Source organism: Typopeltis vanoorti, chromosome 16, assembly GCF_054136105.1.
Source record: "Typopeltis vanoorti isolate ZY-2024b chromosome 16, IOZ_Tvanoo_1.0, whole genome shotgun sequence".
NCBI classification, from domain to species: Eukaryota; Metazoa; Arthropoda; class Arachnida; order Uropygi; family Thelyphonidae; genus Typopeltis; species Typopeltis vanoorti.
In genome coordinates, this window is record NC_143564.1 from 66,299,971 (window position 1) to 66,322,482 (window position 22,512).

The 22,512-nt window shown below is 35.3% G+C and overlaps 1 protein-coding gene across 1 annotated transcript in view; it reads right to left on the reverse strand.

The window, feature by feature from the left end:
• The window catches only part of LOC150098091 (tyrosine-protein kinase Fer-like), a 222,119-nt gene that overhangs the window by 75,238 nt on the left and 124,369 nt on the right, over positions 1–22,512 (reverse strand). Inside the window, exons 9-10 of the mRNA XM_090406102.1 lie at positions 14,640–14,814; positions 7,954–8,067 (exon numbers count right to left, since the gene is read on the reverse strand). Of these exons, the coding sequence (XP_090262228.1) occupies positions 7,954–8,067; positions 14,640–14,814 (289 nt within the window). The remainder of the gene's footprint in view (positions 1–7,953; positions 8,068–14,639; positions 14,815–22,512) is intronic.

A 22,512-nucleotide genomic window follows, 5' to 3' on the forward strand; every position in this document is an offset into this window, starting at 1 on the left:
CACCAGGAAGAAAACATCACTGTCAATGAGACTTTTCTTATTCCTTGCCTCTTCTCTCCGTGTGAATTTGTGCACATTTTCATGTTGGAACATGGTGTTAGTAATAACCAGTCCATGTCCTGAACAGAAATCCAACAGGTATTTGCCATTATTATTAGCTTTGCTCTTTTCTCCAAATTTTCCCAAAACATTTTTGCATGTCTGATAATCACTTCCTACTCTGCTATTTAGATCCCCAGCAAGGACCAACTTTTCTTTTTGCATTGTGTGAGTAGCTTTCTCTACAGCCTCAAAAAATTCCTCCACTTAAAATCAGTGCATGCCTTGCTGAGAAACAGATAAAAGTGGTTACTCACAAACATAACAGAATGACTGTTCTGTGATTAAAAATAAATAACAGAATTTTTAAAAGACAAACATTCCTTTGCATACAAATTTCTAAACACTGAAAGCACTTCACTGATATATATTCGCCCCCCCCCCACACACACATACTGTGTGTTTTTGGGGGGAGGGTGGATGTGCTATAAGATATGTTATAAGATGTGCTATAAGATTTTGCAACGTATGTGTAGGGTTTCAGCCATGTTGAAAAAAATTCCATTTTACCTGTAACACAAATGTAGAAAAGCAACTTCTTACGGGAAAAGTAAATACCACAGTGATTATGAAATATACAATTTATGTCTAGCATGAATAGTTCAGGATACTTTTGCCTCAGCTCTAGGTGGACTGATGCACGATATTTCATAATTTAAAGGGTCCAGAGGTGACTAAGGTAGTTTCTGATCTGTGGAATGTTGAATATGAGGAAACGTTGAGAAGATGCAATTTAAGAGCCTAGTGGATAGGAGGAAGAAGAAGAATGATATGATAGAGACATAAGTTGGTAAGGGGCTGTTATAGGATCAATGTTGAAGAGGTTTTTCATAAAATGGTGGAAGATCAGGAGAAAACATGAGGTCATCCCTGGAAGCTGTATAAGAAGCAGTTTTTTTGGCATGCAGAGTTGCGAGCAATTCGAATTCCTTACCTAAGAGTGTGGTGTCTGCAAAAGAATTTGAATGTGTTTAAGGTGCAGTATGATGGGCTACGTATGTAGAGGCTTAAGTGTTGTGAGGACATCAGGTTGGAGGCTTAATGGATATTTTTACAACACTCAAAAAGAATTAAAACAGAATTTAATACTTCCTATATTTCGTCCTAGTCACTAGGACATCTACGGGGATTACAAAAACAATTAATATAACATATGCACAAATAACAAACAATACTAAGCCCAACCACGTGGGTGACACTAAAGTCCTATCTAGGTAGAGCGCCCTCTAAGGGCAGTAGTAGGTGGCCTGGAATGTAAGGTGAGAAGTCTGGTGATGAGTGTTTCCCAAATCTTAGGAAGCTTAATGCAACCATATTTATTGAGATTTGGTTGGTTTTTGAGAGCTTCTGCTGCTTCTAAGAAAAGTCTCTCTTTCTTGAATTTGCTGTGGTGGAGCATGGTGCTTTTCTTCCATGATACTCTGTGGGTGGTGTCCAAAACATGGTCAGCCAAGCCTGAATGGCCATAGTTGTGTTTGAAGATGTAAGACTTATGTTCCTCTAGACGGATGGATGCTGATTTGCCTGTCTGTCCAAAGTACACCAGCTTACAGGAACTGGGTACTTTGTAAACTCCAGGCAGAGAGAGAGGAGGGAGCTGATCTTTCATAGATCGGATAAGGGTAGCCAGTTTGCAGTGGGGCTTATATGTTGTGTGTAGATTGTACTGTTTTAGTATCTTGGCTATTTTTTCAGATGTGCCACGGATGTAGGGTATGGTGATGACATTTTTAAAATCTTGTTGACGAGAACGAAGGGGAATGGGGGAGGAGTTGATTATTTTTTTGATACTGTGATCGCTGTAGCCATTGGAGAGGAAAGTGCTGTGTATGTGGTTAAGCTCATTAGTGAGGGTGGTTCCACTGGAACAAAGATTGTGGGCTCTCTTGGTAAGAGTTTTAATAATGCCATATTGTTGAGAGGGGTAGTGGTGGGAGAGTTTGTGAATGTATCTGCCTGTGTGTGTGTGGGTTTTCTGTATACGGTGAAGGTAAGTGTATCATTAGGCAGGTGTGTGACTAAGGTGTCTAGGAAGGGTAAACAATTGTTCTTTTCCTTTTCCATAGTGAACTGGATTCTTGGATGTAGACTATTGAGATGACTGAGGAAGGAGTCTAACGTGTCTGGGCCATGAGGCCAAACAGAGAACACATCATCTACATATCTTAGCCAGATAGAAGGTTTGAGTGGGGTTGAGTCTATGGCTCGTTTTTCGAAATCTTCCATATAGAAATTGGCAGGGGGGGGTGAGAGGGGGGAACCCATGGCAGTTCCCTCTATCTGCTTGTAGATTTTGTTGTTCCAAGAGAAATGCCCAGAGTTAATGGCAAAGGAAAAGAGATCTAAGATGTCAGAGGGAAAAACGTTTTCTAAGAGAGATAAGGTGTCAATTAAGGGAATATTGGTAAACAAAGAGGAGATATCAAAGCTTACCAATATGTCTGTCTTCTTCAAGGTTAAATTTTCTGTGAGGGCTTTAAAGTGGGTAGAGTTTTTTATATGGGAAGGGGACCTTCCGATGAGGGGGATCAGAGAGTTGGCCAGCTGTTTAGATAGTCTATAGCAAGGTGCATTGGTAGCATCTACTATAGGCCTGAGTGGGGAATTGGGTTTGTGGATTTTTGGTAAACCGTATATTCGGGGGGGGGGGGGGGGGAGCGGAAAGGTTTAAGTTTTTTCGTGACATCAGGGGGCCAGGAAGATACTTTTTTGAGTAAAATTTTAAGTTTCTTAACTTGTGTTTTTGTGGGGTCGTGTTCTAGCGGGATGTAGGTAGCGCGATCGCGGAGGATAATGTTCATTTTACGCTTATATTCACTGGTATTAAGAACGACTGTGGCATTACCCTTATCCGCTCTGGTGATGACGATACTTTTTTCTTTACGTAGTTTCAGGAGAGCCGTGCGTTGGGCATATGATAAATTACTTTTTGGCGGAGAAGAATGCGCGAGAATGTTGGCTACGTCAAGTCTGATGTTGTTAGCTATCTCCGACGGTAAACGACCGATTCCACATTTGATGTTCACCATTACGTCAAGCACCGGCACTTCCTTCGGAGCGACGGCAAAATTATGGCCAAGGCAAAGGGCGCTGACAGCATCGTCGTTGAGCCTTTTGGAAGAGAGGTTTATTACTGTCTGGAGCAGTTGAATTTGTGGTTGTGGTTTGTTTTTCACAAGGTTGCTAAATTTCTTGATGTGTTTATTTTTTATTTTTTGGAATTCTCTCTGTGCGGAAGTTTCCGAAATGCCAGAAAGAATCGACCAAAGTTCAGGGTTAAGAACGGTGGAGAGCTCTGAATGTAAGGAGCCAATGGCGGCGTTCGTAATCAACTCCCCCCCCCCATTCCCCTTCCTTCTCGTCAACAAGATTTTAAAAATGCCATCACCATACTCTACATCCGTGGCACATCTGAAAAAATAGCCAAGATACTAAAACAGTACAATCTACACACAACATATAAGCCCCACCGCAAACTGGCTACCCTTATCCGATCTACGAAAGATCAGCTCCCTCCTCTCTCTCTGCCTGGAGTTTACAAAGTACCCTGTTCCTGTAAGCTGGCGTACTTTGGACAGACAGGCAGATCAGCATCCATCCGTCTAGAGGAACACAAGTCTTACATCTTCAAACACAACTATGGCCATTCAGGCTTGGCTGACCATGTTTTGGACACCACCCACAGAGTATCATGGAAGAAAACCACCATGCTCCACCACAGCAAATTCAAGAAAGAGAGACTTTTCTTAGAAGCAGCAGCAGCTCTCAAAAACCAACCAAATCTCAATAAATATGGTTGCATTAAGCTTCCTAAGATTTGGGAAACACTCATCACCAGAGTTCCCACCTTACATTCCAGGCCACCTACTACTGCCCTTAGAGGGTGCTCTACCTAGATAGGACTTTAGTGTCACCCACGTGGTTGGGCTTAGTATTGTTTGTTATTTGTGCATATGTTACATTAACTGTTTTTGTAATCCCCGTAGATGTCCTAGTGACTAGGACGAAATATAGGAAGTATTAAATTCTATTTTGATTCTTTTTGAGTGTTGTAAAAAATCCATTAAGCCTCCAACATGAAGTATGATGGGCTGTGTGTATGACAAAAGGATCTCGTAGATGGATCCGACTCAATGGGGTCTTCGATAATAATACTTCACAAGCAAACTCTGTTTGCTTACACTTCAGTAAAAGATTAAACAAGAATATAAGAGAATAAGCGCCTCCATAGCGCAAATGAAAGAATGACAGTACATTGCGCCCTTCGACTCTCGTCGTGACAGAAGGAATCTTTATGTGGACTTTTTCAATTGAAGGTGAATTAGCTGATCTCATACGGAGGTAGCAGGGTTTTTTTCTCCTGGAACTCGGATTTTTCATCCTGCATACAGACAAATCGGCCCTTCAGAACATACGCAATTCACAGACAGAAAATACTAGTTGTGATGGTATGCGGTGGATGGTGTTGATGGAGATGATCGGTAGTAGAGGTTTGGTGTAGTGGTGGAGATGGTTGTATAGTGGGTATCCTCCCGCGATGAGTCTTCGAAATCCTTGGAGGTGTCACGAATAATAATAATAATATAATTTACTTTGTAACTAAGTGAAAAATCTTCCTATAATAGCAGTGATGTAGAGATCCCATAGGATGATTTAAACAGATTACCAGTTTAAGCAAAGAAAAATGGACACCAATTCAATGTGATTAAGTTTATATACTTTGGGATGAAAAGACTACAAGCTGTGTATGGGAGAGAACGAGCCATTGAATAAGTGAGAATGGTGATAAGTCTGTAACATGCTCGTTATGAAGACAGATTGAAAATTTGTAAGTTAAAAAATTTGGTTGATAGGTAGAAAAGAGACAATGCTAAACAAAATAATAAGTTACTAATGGAGTTTTACAAGACTGATATAGAGGAAATTTTTTAATGCATAATAGGCACGGGGGGAACAGAACAGGAAATCACTCCTGGATATTTCATAAAACTATGGTCAGTAAAGGCATGAGAATTAAATCTTTTGCTTGGAAAGTGGTAAATCAGTGGTCTGTTGGTAATAGATTTATGGTAAATGTCTGTTGGTATGACAGACATTGTGTGAATTATCGCAACGAATCTTCTGATTTCATTGCTTATGTAATAACAAAAATTTACTACTAAATCTCTTAAATGTCTGCTTTCTTAAAACATTATTTTTGGCTTAGGTAGCAAAAGAAACTGAAGTAACATGACCACTTTATTTTTTTATTGTTGTTGAAAACTGATTATGTATTTTATTTAAAAATCATCTCAATGTTTATTTTTGTTTCCATATTCCTAGCTAAGAGCCTGTGTAGCTCAATGGATGTGGCATTTGCACACCACGCTGCTTGGCCGCACGAAGGAAGACTTGATTTCGAATCTAGTTAGCAACTAGAGGAAATTTTTCGAAGCTTTTTTTTTTTCGACCAGTTCCCAAGTTAGTCAATCTCTGGCACGGGCAAGCGGGTTTTTTCTCCAGGAAACTCTGGTTTTTTCGTCCCATAAACACAAGAAAATCGACTGTAGAACCCACATTATTTCAGACATTAAATATATTGTGTTAGGGACCACGAGATGGCAGCACTTGTTGAGCCATCTCTCTCTTCACTGCGTGCCGTTTAATTAGTGATAGCCTTGGGCCAGCTATCTCTGATTGGCTGTCAGTGGAGATTGAACTGCCCACTCAGTCTCCAAAAAAAAGTCAGGTAGGGCTAAACTGCCTCGCCTACTCCCTATATGGGAATAAAAAGGCGTTTAGCTAATTTTTTTTTTTTTTTTTTAATTCATAGCTATAAAAATTAGGTATGTGCTAATAAATTATTTTATTTTTTGGATATCAGGTTAGTGAATTGGTGTTTGGCTCTTTGATAGATATCAAGAAGTTGTATATGGGAGAACAATATCAGGGTGTAGGAAGGTTACAAATGGAGTTCCACAGGGTTCAGTCCTGGGAGCATTGCTGTTCAAACTTTATGTCAATGATATTGTCACAGGACTACAGAGAGATGTTCAATTGTATGCAGATGATGTGAAGCTTGAGAGGATTATTAGTAATAATAGTGCTGATGTTTTGGTTCTTCAAGAGGATTTGAATAAGCTGGAAGGGTGGGCAAAGGCATGTGGATGTCAGTTTAATGCAACTAAATGTAAGGTTTTAAAAATCCCATTTAATTTGATGGGATCCACAGAAGTGATGCTTCCTTCATAGTCACTTGGTGGAGTTATACTGGAAGAGGTGGAGAAAGCAAAGGATCTTGGGGTAATCGTGGATAGAGATTTAAAGTTCCAGACACATGTTGCAAAGACATCTCAGAGAACTGCAACAATGTTGAGGAGAACATTGACCATGAGGAATAAAAGTGTGCTGGACCCATTAAATAAAGCTTTGATCAGATCTGCTCAGTAGGATTTGAAGGGAATGAAGTAACGTTGGAGAGGAGTGTAGAGACAGACAGGGGGCGCAGCAGTAGTGTCTCGCACCTGTGAGCAAAACTTTAGTTGCCGCCTTTACTATACTGGCGCCTGTGTGCATTGCACACATTGCACATATGGTCAGCACACCCCTGGAGACAGATAACAAAAATAATATCAGGACTGAATAACGTTGATTACGAGGATAGACTGAGGGTATGCAGACTGCAGAGTTTGATGGAGAGAAGGCAAAGGGGAGGATATGATTAAGACATTTAAGCTGTTGAAGGGTATTTATTATTACAAGAGGCCATTCCTGGAAGTAGCAAAAGGAGATGGTGAGTAAAAGGGTAAGAAGTAAGTATTTTGCATGGAGAGTGGTAGGAGCATGGAATGCATTGCCAGAGAGGATGGTGAACATGCAGACTGGATGATTTTAAGAAGTGATATGATAGACTGTGTTCACTAGTGTTGATCTCCCGTGATGCGTCGTGTGACTCCATCGGAGGTCAGGAAAATAATAATAATAATTTATTAGATAACCAATTTCAAGTTGTATGCTTTTCAAAAAATAAATCTATTCTTATTTAGTGGCCATTCTTCGAATGCTAACAAACAGTTCTGCCAAAATGAAAGATGAAATCAATGGATTGACATGCAAGATAATATCACAAGGTAAGAAAGAAATGATTTAATAATTCCACTCAAGACCTCTTACTTTTCTTTATACCCCCCTTGTTCCCAAAATTCTTATAGCTTAAAGTATAATTCACTATAGCATACTTATAGGAACTAGTGAAATAATTTGTTATGGCGGATACTTTTCTATAGAGCGATTCCCCTTTTGAATAAGACTTTTAGATTTTGGTCAGGACTTTTTTTGGATTTTCTTGCGATACTGTTTTGCTGTGAAAGTTAACTGTATATCATCTTAATAAGAGAAATTATGTCATAAAAAAAAATAGCTTTCACTATAAATTAAAGATGCCAAGAAATTATATCCTTGGTTTAATCCTTTATCCAAGTGTAAGCAAACAAAGTTTGTGCCTGAAGTATTTTCAGGAGAGGGCAACTCGTATAATAGAGGCTAATAACTTCACATCATTCCTTAATATCCCATAATGCAAAGCACATATCCTTACAGACATGTATAATACTATGCATTAAGGGAAAGGTCAATACCCAGACCGATTGTGACCTTTATTATTATTATTATTATTAGCTTGCACTATAGTAACTTACTCTAACTACTGAAAAATCAACTAATACACAATAGGTAATATACTAAAATAAATTCACTATAGCAAACTATTTACTATATCAAATTGTTTCTGTGGTCCCAAAGAGTTTGCTATAGTGAGAGTCAACAGTATATATATTTTACCCTTTTCAGGCACTGCTAAAAGCTAAAGTAACTTACATGATGACTAGTTTTTTTGTAGAATGCATGGAAAGGATGTCTTAACTTCTCCATTATCAATCGAGCAGATCTTCTTCCAATAGCATTTAAACTAGATGAATCCTCCTCTTCTTTCTGGCAAATTACAAGATAAATCAGACGGTCTATATTTACATTTAACAATGAATTTTTTTTTTAATTTACAGTTATCAGTGAAAATAAATTTATTTTACAATTAGTTCATTGTCTATTTTGAGAAGGTCATTATCACAAATAGGTGCACACATGGAATCCATCATGGGAGGCCCACACTAACCATTACTGACAATACCTATCACCTCTCCTTGAATTTGTTCAATGACAGAGCACTTATAACTGCCTCTGACAACCTATTCCGCTCATTTACCGCTTTCCAGGAGAGAGAGAAAAAATCTAATATGTACATCTAATTACACTCTTATGTAGCTTCTAAGGGCAGCCTCTTTTCTCTCACATCCAGTCATGTACTGAAAAATTTCTTTAGCATCTACTCTATAAAATCCACTTTAGAAACTTATGTTTATCATATCCCCTCTTTTCCACATATTAAGTTAATATGTGGAAAAGAGGGGATATGATAAACATACAAAAAAGTAGGGATGAAGAAGAATGACTTCTTAGCTGCATGTCTTATCAAAGTAATTCTCTGAAATATTTTCCCCACTTTTTGCAATATGCCTTCAGAACTTTCACTCTAAGTCCCTAGCTTCATCAGTTTCTTGTAGTGCATGTCCTGTCATTTTTTCATCCACACCTTTGCATTTTAATGAAATGAATTGGCACACTGAATATACTACATTGCCACTATAGATGTTTCTTCCCTCTAAAATTATATAAAGGATTAATTATATACAGTAAATCCTCGATTTAACAGACTTCGGATTTAACGGAAAAAATTTCCAGTCCATGTCACATGCGAAAATTAACACCCTGTTAATTTTAAAATGCTTTTAACCAAGATTTGTTTATAATTAAATTAGCAGGTTATTTTTTAACAAATTTAGGCGAATAGGCCATCGTATGTTGGAAAACACTGTAGTAATTTAGTCGACATAAATGAGTCACCACTCATAAATCATGTTCAGCGAATGATTAGGATGTAATCACACCAATTGCATTGTAATTGATTCTTTTGTCGTGTGGCATGACTTTCTGCAGCAGTTTTATTATACACATTTTCATAATTTTAGGGAGTTAATTATAAAAAAAAACAGCAGAATTCAAAAGTTAAAAAAAAGTGAGTTTTTTCGAAGCAGCATTACCTAAACCAAGTGCCTCAACATCGAACATTAACTTATCTAAAAGTGTGAAAATTGTGTAAAACAATTTTCTTGTTATTGCAGTGCTAATATTGATAAAATTGCAGTATAATGTTACAGATATTTTTATTTAAAAAAATTCGCGATTCAACGGACTTTCGATTTAACCGACACCCTTTAGCCCCTATTGCTCCGTTAAATTGAGGGTTTACTGTACATTAAAAGTAAGTTCACAACAAGAGTTACAAGAAAGAATTTAAGAAACTGTAATTTCAGTTACTCCAGAAATGGTACAAATACTGCAAGAGGACATTCTGAGCTATATGTGGAATTCACATGTTCATCCTAAATCAAAAAACTCTATGCTTCATTCAAACTATTTACATTTAATATACTAGAATTATTTTATAGAAACCTGTATGCATATACCTATATCATATAACAGGTATATAAACATATGAAGCAAATCCTTAATCTTTTTGAGATGCAATTATAGTGTTAACTAAATTTATTTTAAAGACTGTTAAGCAAATTTTGAGTATTAAGTAGCTGGTGATGTTTGGATTAATCCAAAAAAAAAAAAAAGAAGTTTTTACAGATATATTAAGGGGAGTAAGGATGAAAGAAACTCCACTGGAACAATTTTAAATGATCCAGATGTGGTTGTAGCAGAATAATTTTTTCATATATACAGCATTTTAGCTATATATGTGAAAACTGCTCAGTTAGCAATGAAGAAAAATATTGCTCAAGATGCAAGATCTATCTAATAACATAATATAGCTGGAGAAAACTGTTGATATCTTAACTCATTTTCTTGAACTCTGAAGGAAAGACCAATCAATTCTTCCAGGAAAAATGTAGTGAAGTTCTTTGCAAGGACAGAAAAGAAAAAAAAGGAAAAAAAAAATCATAACTTCATGATGCACTCTAGAAGTTAAACACAGTCCTGGAAAAGAAGAAAGCACATCAAAAGTTCTAAGTCAAAATGTTCAATTAGTGAATACAATAGCAATACAAAAGTCATGGGAAGACTGGTAAGAATGTAGAGCATATCACAAATGTGGCAAAATGTTATAAAAGCTATTGAAAAAGCTTAGAAAAATGGAAGAAAGAGTACTGCAAAAGGAATAAGGGATAACAAGAAAATTGAAGATGAGGGTATTTTTGATGTCTACAGAATTATTTTGAAAATTATTTAATGAAATTAAGCAAGATGTTGACAATTCAGAAAAATGTAAGAACTCAAAAATATGTAAAGACAGCAGGAGTTTAGTTTAGATATTCTACCTAAAATGTTCAAATATGGATATATATATAAAACTTCTATAGTAACTACACTGCAAAATTCTGATCACATGAAAATTCCGAATGTAGAGCTCTCACAATATCCATCTGTTAAAAAAAAAAAAAAAAAAAAAAAACTGAATGTGAAAATTAAAGTAATTTCTGTACTGAGCATTACAGATAAGGTTTATGCAAGAATACTTGAGAAGAGACAAAAAAATAAAGTAAAAGGGAAAGAGAAATTTGGGGAAGAACAAGCTGAGTTCAGACAATTTAGGGTTTGTCAGGACTAGATTTTCACTTTACGATAAATAGGCAAGAAATCACAGAAGTGTATCAAAGATCCTGCCTTAGCTGTGGAGATGGAAAAGGCCTGTTACAGTGCCAAGAGAAAATCTGGTCAAAATACTACAGTCATATGGGATAAATAGAATAAGATTAAAAAAAAAAAAAAAAAAAAAACACTCTAGTTATAATTGAAAGAGATACTGGAATGTGGCTTGTTATAAAATCAGGTGTAAGACGAGGATGCACATTATCTCCACTCTTACTCATCACATTATGAAGGAAAGTGACTTAAACCTGATATCAAAACCGTAGATGTTAATTGTTAATCTCTATTTACTTCAGGCAGATGATGCTGTATTCTTAAATAAATCTTTAGGATTCAACTTAATAACTGCTCACAATATATTTCACATGAAAATCAGCAATAATGATGAAAACTATGAAAATAGGTAGGAACAAGGACATCAACTGCATCCTCAATGAAGAATGTATATACAAAACAAGTAGATATTTATGCTATTTATGCAATGTTTTTAGTAACGGCAGCAAATTAAATCTGGAAATAAACAGAACAAGCAAAGATGGTGGGGAGGGAATTAAAAAAAAACATGAAATAAAATGGAAAATAAAACAAAATACTAAACTAGCAGTGCTCAAATCAATTTTAGCTTATGGATTTGAGCATTGGATTAGAAATAAGACAGCTAATCAAAGATTAAAGTTATGAGAAAAAATAAGCAGGATGAACAGATGACACCATGGGCAGAATCATATTAAAAATGTAGATATCATGAAGGAACCTGACATTGTTAGCATTCAATAATCTGTGAGCAGAGGTAATCTAAATAGCATAGTCACTTAAGCAGAATGAGAGCAACACAAGTGTTTGATGGCAGGAAAAAGCCCTAGATCTAGGCTAACTGTTGCAGTTTAAGTGCTTTACAAGACCAATATTTGTCTTCATGTTATTTAGAGGAAGAAACACGTAACTCAGGATAACTTTATTTAGCTATTAAATTTTTATACCAATATTCAGCCTTGGCAAATTATTGGTTATGAAAAAGCCATTTTGATAGATACAAAAGATATAAACTATGCACATATATATATAGGCAAGAAGCAGGAAGGCAAACTCTGACTGAAAAAAAGCATAGGACTGTCAAGATTTTTCCTTGGTGTTAACATCCTGGGAACTTTCAGTGTTTGTTTTGGCTAAAATTACACCCCTCATATCAGCTCACAATTTTATCTACAATTGAATTGGGTGGGGGTGGTGCAGTCCCTTACAAATGGATAGGCCACATCAGTATATTTGATTCTAAAAATGGGGAGGGAGAGTATACTAATATAATTCCAGTCCAGTATATAGTCAAGCAGCAGATGAGTAAGAAGATGTCAATTTTGTGGACTTGTGGTAGTACATAAATTCTGGTATTCCAAGATTGGATTTTAACATTGAATAAGTCGTTTGGTTTGTTCAGCTAGTTTCTAGTAGTGTCTATAGAAATGACTTCAAATAAAAACTGAAAATATTATTGTATATTGTATTCAGTATATGTTTATAATAACTGTCTATTCCTCTGTCATATTCTGGTAATAATAATGTTACTAACTCTAAGATACCAAGGAGCACGTAATTCTATAAGAGAAACATTCGAAAGGAGGAAATCTATCTATCTACACACACACACAAAAAAAAATGAGCAAGACTTCAGAAAATAAATATGCTATTTATTCCTATAACTTCCATTTGTCTATGAAATTTGTGGTATGGTATAAATTATTTAACCATGCTGATTATCTTAAAAGACACTTAGCACTTCCCACTAATGAGAAATTATGAAATTTGTGGTAGGTTATTTGCATGTTCTCAGTATCTTAAAGAACATGAAAAAATGCATGACTACATACATTTTGGGAAATTTATGGTAAATCATTTTTGCAGTCTTCCAATGTTAACAAACATTCAAGAATTCATGCTAATTATAAGCCTTATAGTTGTCAAATTTGTGATAAAGCATTTTCACATTCTACTGTTCTTAATAAACGATTAAGAGTTAAGAGTTCATAATGATAAACCTTTTACCTGCAAAAAATGTGGTAAATCATTTTCACAAATTTCAAATCTTAATAAGACAAGCGTTCACACAAATGAAAAACCCTTTATTTGTTAAACTTGTAATAAATCATTTTTGCAAGTAGCAAATCATACAAGACTTCATACTAATGAGAAGCCTTTCATCTAAGAAAGCCTTCTCATTAGTAAATCTGTGAAATGTCGTAAATCATTTTCTCAGTTTTCTAGTCTTAAAACACATAAGACTTCATGTTAATAAAAAAAAACCCTCTTAAATTCAAAAGCTGGGAATTATTTAACGTTACTAGCATATATGTTAGAAAAAAATTAATTACTGAATAACTGTTTATTCAGTAATTAATTTTTTTGCAAGCTGGTTTCCAGTACCTAAGGCTGTTGTTTTGCTAGAGAAAAACAGTTACATGTGCTTACTGTAATTATGTTTTTTATTTTTTTTTTTATTATGATGTAGGACAACAGTTTGCAATTTTTCTAAAAATTGCAAACTAAGGTCCTACATCGTTTGTTCTGAGGGAGTTTAATTCTTATGTAATTGCCATTGAAAAGGGTTTAAATGGTGATATATAGCTGTTTGTAGATGATGCAAAGGCAAGAAGAGTTATGAGAAGTAGAGCAGAGATCTTGTAGCTTTGCAAGAGGACCTATGTAGAGCGGCTGAATGGGCAAGTGTGTGGGAATATCAGTTTAATGTAGCAAAGCGTAAGGTTTTAAAATTTGGGAAGCAAGGATGAGATATAGAGTATGGGATTGGTGGGGATATTTTAGAGGAGATGAAAGATCTGGAAGTGATAGTGGGCAGGGACTTGAAATTTCATGGACATCTTGCTAAGACTGCAAGGACAATACAGCAGATTATAGGAATGATGCAGAGAATGGAATCATAACATCCTTACAGAAGGAAGGGTCTTATGATTCCACTGTACAAAGCTTTGATCAGGCCATATATGGATTACTGTGCAAAAATTTGGTCACCTGGTTTTCAAAAGGGTGATGAGTGTTGCTGGAAAAGGTTCAGAGACGATTGACTAAGTTGGTTTCTGGTCTCTAGAATGTGGAATATGAGGACAGATTAAGAGCCTAGCAGATAGAAGGAAGAGAGAAGACATGATCGAGATATATCAGTTGGTAAGAGGTAATTACCAGATTAATGTGGATGAGATTTTTCATAGAATATTTGGAGACGGGGGGAGAACAAGAGGCGATCCCTGGAAGCTGTGTAAGACAGGTTAGCAAGAGGATGAGGAGTAGATTTTTTTGCATGAGAGTGGTGGTGTGTGACTGGAATGCACTGCCTCAGAGTGTGGTAAGTGCAGAAACAGTGAATGCATTTATGTCAAGGTATGATGAGCTGTGCATGTGAGAGTGGGACCTCCTGTGATAAGTCTCTTGACTCCATGGAGTTCTGTTGATGATGATAACTATTCAAATCATGCAATCGTTTTCATATTAAAATTTTATATTACGTGCACATGTAACGGAGCCTGAAATGGCTGAATTGTAAAGTCATGCTTTAAATCTTATTTGTTTAAACCACAAGGTATTTTTATTCTTTTTACTCTGAAGATGCTTGGCTATATGCTAAGCACAATATTAGTTTATTCAATTATTCAACTCATTTTTTTATTTGTCTATTTTAAGCAGCACAATCATTCCTCTCAAGACTTATTACATTATAATTAATGATATTCTTTTTAAATAATATTTTATTTATTTTTGAATTATGAGATAATTTTTACCTGCTCTTCTAGAGGACCATCAGCCATATGCATAATAGCTGGAGAACCAGTAAGTTCTACACCAGAAAGTGAATCACTAACCATTCTCCACAGCTGATGAAGTCTCTGCTCTTGACAATGCAGTTCACCAAGTTCTTTCTTCAAAATATCAATGGCTTTCCTTTTATCTGTTAATCTAAATAAATGTCATTCATATAATATTATTTGCTCAAAATAAGTAACATTATTATTATTATTATTACGGGCAACTCCAAGGAGGCCCTAAACATCATGTCCATCACAACTATTTGACATTCACACAGTATCTATCATATTTTGCCTTGAACTTATTTACTGTCATAGCACCCACAACAGACTCTGGCAGCTTATTCCACTCATTCACCACTCTAAAAGTAAAAAACCCAGCTCTAACACCCTTACTAACCACACTCTTGTCCAGCTTCCATGGATGTCCCCTAGTCCTCCCACCACCAGTCCTGTTTTCAAAAATATCCTCTGAATTAATCCAATAGAAAGCCTTCAACAATTTGAATGTCTCAATCATATCTCCCCTTTTCCACCTATCAACAAATTTCTGCAACCCACAAATCTTCAACCTGTTTTCTTAAGGTTCATTCCATAGACCTGCTATCATCTTGGTCACTCACCTCTAGATCCTCTCGACCTCCTCCCCATCAAGAAGAAACCTAGGTGACCAGATCTGGGCACAGTAGCTGAGATGGGGTCTTATCAAGGCTTGATACAGAGGAACAATAACTTGCTTGTCTCTGCTCGTCAAAGTATTCTTCAGCATCCAAGTGATTTGATGAGCTGATTTAGCCACTTCTGCAACGTGCCCCCCTAAACTTCAATATGAAGCATAAATATATTTCACACTGTTTTTATAATCATACATCATACTCTAAAATGGTCAAACTCTCACTATAGGAAACTCATAAGGACCATAAAAACATGTATTTATAGTGAATTTTCTTTAAAAATGCATTGTTATGGATTTGGTCAGGACTTTTCTGGAAGGAATACAAGGTGTTCTCCAGCTTCCATATCCAAATTAGCACTTCAAATAATATGTATCATTTTCATTTTAATTAAACCTATTTAATCAAGCCTCAAAGGATCATATACTTCAAGGTAAGTAAGTAAATTCAATATTAAATAGATCTGATATGACCACATATAATCAGGAAGTTTTTTTTTTTTTTTTAAAAAAAAAAAAAACAACTAGTTTCTTATGCTCGATAACATGCTTCATCAGAAAAAGCTATTTTTCAAAATGAACAGATATGTGCAGAATGATGCTTAAAACAACACTAACAGAATCATGATTAAAATGATAGTCAATACTATGTTAAGAACACACACACACACACACGCTTCATTACTCATCCATACTGCATAACATCCATCATAACCTAGTTCTGTGAATTTCAAGCTCATGTACGCTAAAGAAAGTTGGTTTAGGATAATGCTCAGGTTTTTATTACAATGGTCTGCACACTGTGCTATTTCTGAAGCTTCTTTAAATTTCTGAAATAGCTATTAAATTCAATACATGGGAACTAGCAAAAAAAAAAAAAAATTGCTGGTTCCCAGACATACCTATAAAAAAGATTTCCCCTTATTAAGATCAAAGTAACCTCATCACTTCTTAAGAAGCTGAGGATATATAAAATATTATGTACATGTAGCATATGTTACATCAGACAAATATGGCATTCGAGAGAAATGTGTGACAGAACATGTCAAATCAGATTATTTGGGAACTAACAGAACAACAGTTGTTCTGTCTTAGTAAGGCACAGAAATTGAATATCTAGAAATGGCAGCAGATAATGGAAATTATTTACTGCCTGATGTTTCCTTCTCCTGGTAGTAGATGATGGAAATTATCTACTGCCATTTCTAGATGTGATTTCTATGCCTTACTAAGACAGAATAGCCATTGCTCTGTTAGTTGCCAAATCTGATTTGACATGAAATTGCATATCTAAAAATGGCAGTAGATGATGGTAATCATTTACTATCATTTCTAGATATGAGATTTCTATTTATCCAATAAAAAAAACATAAGTTTTCCACTCAGTTCATATTAGTATAGTTGTTGAATAAAAATTATTTTCTTACTTGAATCTCATCCTTTTAACCTGTAAAAAAGTTAGAATTGGTTCTGAGTTCATGCTCTAATATAAAACTTATTTTAAAAGTAATATTACCACTTCCAAATCCAGTAATAATACCTACAAGAAATATAATAAATGACAATGCAAGTGGAAGCTATATTAATGTATTATACTTTGCTCATTAATAATCATGTTTCTATTGGAAATTACAAAATCAATAAGGTAAAATGGAGGCTATCTAGATCAAATTTCAAATCTCACAAATATAACAAGCTCTTTAATTCTGGAAATATGGTAAATTCCAACAGAAGAAACTATTCATAACAAACTATATGGTGAAAAAAATCCTTATATAGCAATAGAGTATCATCAAAGCATAAACATAAAAACAATCATGCTCTATAGCTGAAAATACTTGGATTATAATCCCATTTCAAGATGTATATGGAACATTATTAAGAAAATGATATTAAATCCAATGTCAAAATACTGAATAAGAAACTTACAATTTTACTCTGTGAAGAGGATTATCATTTTAAATAAATCTGCTAAAATCTTAGACTTTAAACACATTAAATAATGGTATGAAAACTGTGAAATTAATTTCACCATTTATTTCTTCAGTAAGTTCAATTAATAGCAAACCCACCATATTAAAATAAAGATATTACCAAAGAACTTGGCATTATTATTCAAGAATGAATAAGCAGAGGTAATTTAAGATTGCTTAGCAGTAAAAAATTAGTAAAACATGTATTTTAAAAGCAAATATCACTAGTGAAAGACCTATAAGAATAACAAGACATAGATGAAATAATAAAATTAGGATTGCTTGTAATGACAGAAAAGTAAGAACACAAGAAATAGTCTTTTGGAGAACATATTCTCCAAAAGCCTAATGTCCCCTTTGAACCTTGGCATTTACAAGATTATCTTCTATAAGCAAAACATATAGTGGTCAAACTGGAAGTTCTGAAATCCATAGAATAATGCCCAAGTAACATTGGCTATAAAAGGAAAGATAAAACTGGCCACATATATTTAGAACACCAATGGACTTATTATTTGCCTCCATACTTAGCAGTAAACATTCTGTTAATGACCTTCCAGGAATCTTCTGAAATCATGCACTTAACATTTTGAACACTTCCAACATCTTGAATAGAAACAGAGCTTCATTCTACATAACCAGAAGTCTTATAACACTTATGTATCCTATCAGCCCTTCATTATGCTGGTAACCATCTGAAAGCTCTTCACAACAATAAAGAGCTAAGTCTGATATCCTAAACAATTTGCATGGTAATCCATACCATAATACCATAATTTATAATTAAAAAAAAATAACTTTTGTTAGGAGTTTCCAGAGATTTTTCTGTATGTTTCTCTAGTCAACTTTCTGAAGATGCTATCCGCAATAGTTAGTGAGTGATGCATAGAAGAAAACTAGAAACTCATGAAAAACTCAAAAAAGAACAATTTAATTGAAAGCATGTGATATTATGTGCAATATTGGCTGCAGGAAAATAGCTCCTCTGCATTAATAGATATTCAAAATAAATTACAATAAATTGATCTACTTAGTTAATTTTTTAAAATTATACACAAAATTTAATTACAATTATGGAACACATGAATGGAGAGTATTGGTTAATATAACTTCCCAAAATTGATAAAGTTTTACACAATCGTTTTTGTTCAGATTCAGGTTGTGAATGCGTGCTTCACAGCTTTCTTTGTAGAGCTTTCTAGAAGAAAGTAACTTTTCTGTAACACTTTGGTTTTGTTCCACTAAATTTTGTGTTTTGTAGATAAAGTGTGGTTTGCTAAACCACAGTTGTTGGTGAAAGTTTATTTTTCACTTGGTTAGAGTATAATAAATTTAGTTTAATCCTTTATCCAAGTGTGAGCAAACAAAGTTTGCTCCTGAAAGTATCTTCAGGACTGGGGTAAGGTGGTACAACACCAGGACACTCCTTGCAAAGGTGGAGCAAGCTACAACACTCCTATCTCAGTATCTCCCATAATGCAAAACACATCTCCTTGAGGAAATATGTCTAATGTTATGCATTAAAGGAAGGGCCACAACCCAGGCTAGTTTCGACCTTTATTGAGGTCTCTTCAGTGGCTCCCACTGAAGAGACCTGTCTTACCTCTTAACCTTGTGTGGGACCATAGGCACAAATAAGTCTCATTGTCCAATTTCCCATTCTGATATTTGCCCACATCACTCCACTCGAGACTTCCAGCCATTCAAGAAGATTAGCCTTGTATTTTGTGTTGAATACTATGGCTACTCTTTCTTTTCCTTGATTGTCATTGCCTGAATATAACATTTTGTATTTATTGCTCAGAAAGATCTCACCAATTTTTGTCATTTTTGTTTCAGTCACCTGTATTATGTCGATCTGGTACTTATCCAATTCCTCAGCTTGCTCTATTTCTTTGCCATTCAGGCTTCTTATGTTGATAGTACTGATCTTTAACTCTGGTGTTGTTGAGTTGAGGGTCTGTTTTCAGATTTGTTCCAGTAGCAGACTTTTCGCTGTTTTCCCTGGTTCCCTGGCGATGCCCCAGCCTGCATGAAATTTTGTCATGTCGTACCATCATTTTTATTTTGGTTTAACCAATAAGAATACAATTTGGTCGGCTAAATCCCAAATTGCCAGCCCATCTTCGTTCGTTCAGTATCCAAGTAGATACCAAACAGGGTGCACCATGAAAAGGTGAGGATTGGACATTAGGTCAGAAGCCCTGGTCGGTTCTCCTCATTCCTTTAAAGGCTATGTGGAGGTCTCCTCTCAGTTATACAGCTTTGACCCTTAAGCAAGTAGATTATGCAGACTAGTTTTGCACACTAAGGACTAGTGGTGTCATGGTTGTAGATTAAGAAAGGAGTAAAAAATTGAAACAAAATTGAGATAAACTGTTATAACAGTTGAAACCAGATAGTCCATAGTCACATGATTGTTGAAGAAGTTGAATTCTAGTGTGTTGTTGAGAGAGGATATCTGCTTTAAACAGTTTTCTTCATTCTCTGAATTTATCCACCCCCCCAAAAAAGTGTGATTCACATTGGAATTAGAGATGCAGATAGTTTACCTTTCCTTGATGTTGTGATCTTAAAAATAGAGGGTAGCATTTCATTGGACATTTTCCCATAAGCCTACTCATACTAAATACTGTCTCCATGCTTAAATTACATTATGCTAAACAAATAATTATGTTCTTGTTTTAATACTTTACCTGAGTATAAGCTAATAAAGTTGGTGTGTCTTTGAAGTATCTTCATGACTAGGCAACTTGTGTATAGAGGTCGTGTGACTTCACATTAGTTGTCTCAGTATCCCATAATGTACAGCATACTTCTTCTGGATGTTTATATTGCTGTATATTATGGAAAGTGGGAAAAAAACAACTAAAAATATTCTGCAACTATCTTTGATCCAGAGTATTTTCATTATAAGGCGATACATCATTTTGCTACTTGTTTATGGAAAATATGATTTCTGCATTAATTTAACCTCGGTATCTTCCAAGGTATAGCTTCCACCGAAAAGACCCCCCCCCCCAATCAGTAACAGTTGAAACCAGTCTGGATAGTGAATAGTGCATCATGGTATACATGGAAGGGTTCCATGCATTAATAGGATGCTGAGGTAATTGATGTGAAGTCAACAGCCTCTATACAATTAGGGTAGTCATGAGGATACTTCACATGTAAACTTTGTTAGCTTACGCATAGGTAAAGGATTAAAACAAATATAATTTCTTGTCTGGTATAATTTACTTTGTAACAAACCAAGTGTTACAAAGCTGGTTACTAAGAATGGGTATCATTTATAATCTTAACAAAAATCTCTTTTAAAAATGATGATAAGCTTAATATATTCCAGAGGATAATATTTTTGGATACTTCCTGCCAAAATCCAGCATTTAGTACCGATATTTCCATCCCATACATAGGAAATCTTTTCATTGGGATTACTTTCCTACTCGAGGATAATATCAAAGTAGCTTACAAATCTATTCAAACTGATCTCCTTAGATCTCTAGAAGATAGTCTCTTCTATAAACATCTGGGTGTTTATATCATTTTGCTTACGTACATAAGCAAAATGTACCATTATCTCCCATTGTGGATGGCATTGATTCTGCCACATACAAATTAGCCAAACATTTAGCCAAAGTACTCACACAACATACTGGCAACACACCTTCACACATTAAAAAAACTCAGCCCACTGACATAATGGTCAGTTTTGATGTCTCCTCCTTATTCGCCAATGTTCCATTCAAAGATACCTTAAACCTTATCCAAGCCAAATTTCCTCCTGATATCTCAGCCCTATTTCAGTTCACCATGTACTCAGACTATTCTGTTTGGAAAGGGAAATTCTACAAACAGATAGAGGGGATAGGCATGGGTTCTCCACCCTGGCCAACTTGTTTATGGAAACCTTTGAAGAAAAAGTCTTAAACTTTGTCCCACATGAACCCACTGTTTGTCTGAGTTATGTAAATGATGTGCATTCCATTTCACCACATGGTCTGGATACAGTCCACAGTTTCTCAACACACTTAAACAATCAACACCCCAGGATCCAGTTTACTTTAGAAAAGGAAAATATGTTTCAGTAAGGAAATACTGTGAGCAGACATAATAATTAAAATTATAATAACGGAATTAACTCACATAAAATATTATTTATTAGTAGAATTTTCGCCTGAGTATCACAGGCATCTTCATCAGTACATGTATAAAGCTAATTAAACAATAACTGACAATTCCAAAAGGCACCACCTAAGTAGCTAATGTAAGATAACTAAAAAAGATCAATAAATTTCCTAACATATATATATATATATACATATATATATATAGACTTGCATCACTTGCAGGTGCAAACTTGACTTGTTTGTCTGTCTGCTTACTTGGGAAATGGAGTAAAACCAGGTTTAAAATTGCTTGGTATTTTTAACATATATATATATATATTTTTTTTTTAATAAGTTAGGAAATTTATTGACCTTTTTTAGTTATCTTACATTAGCTACTTAGGTGGCACCTTTTGGAATTGTCAGTTATTGTAATTTTAATTATTAGAAAAGGAAAACAACAATCTTCCTTTCCTAGACACTCTGATTACATGCCAGTCTGATGGATCCCTGGCTACAGAAAAACTATACATACAGGTAAATTCATTCACCAGCAGTTACATCTCCCAACTCCCAACAATATGGGATTATAAAAACCCTGTATAATAAGGCAAAAGTAATCATTTCAGATAACCATGCCCTAACTACTGAACTTAATCATATCCTTAACACCTTCTTAGCCAACAGCTACAACCCTCCCCCCCCCCCCAAAAAATCCCAAAAATATTAAAAACAGTTAACTGCACCCCATCTTCATTGCAGAGGTTACTCTGCTATGAAGGGGAGGGGGGGGGGGATATCGCCATTCCACATATCTGGGCTACATCTGAAAAACTAACCAAAATGCTAAGAAAATATGATCTCACAACTAGAGACCTACTTCCTCTAGACCTACCTGGAATATTCCAGGTCTCTTGCAGTTGCAAACTTTCCTGCTAAAGCTAAATAGGCAGGACAGATAATATTCGGGTATCTGAACACAAGGACTACGTCCAGTTCCAACAATACAGCCATATGGACTTGCTGACCATGCATTGGACACCCACTACAGAATATGCTAAAAGAAGGCCACTTTATTACATTGCAGCAAGTAT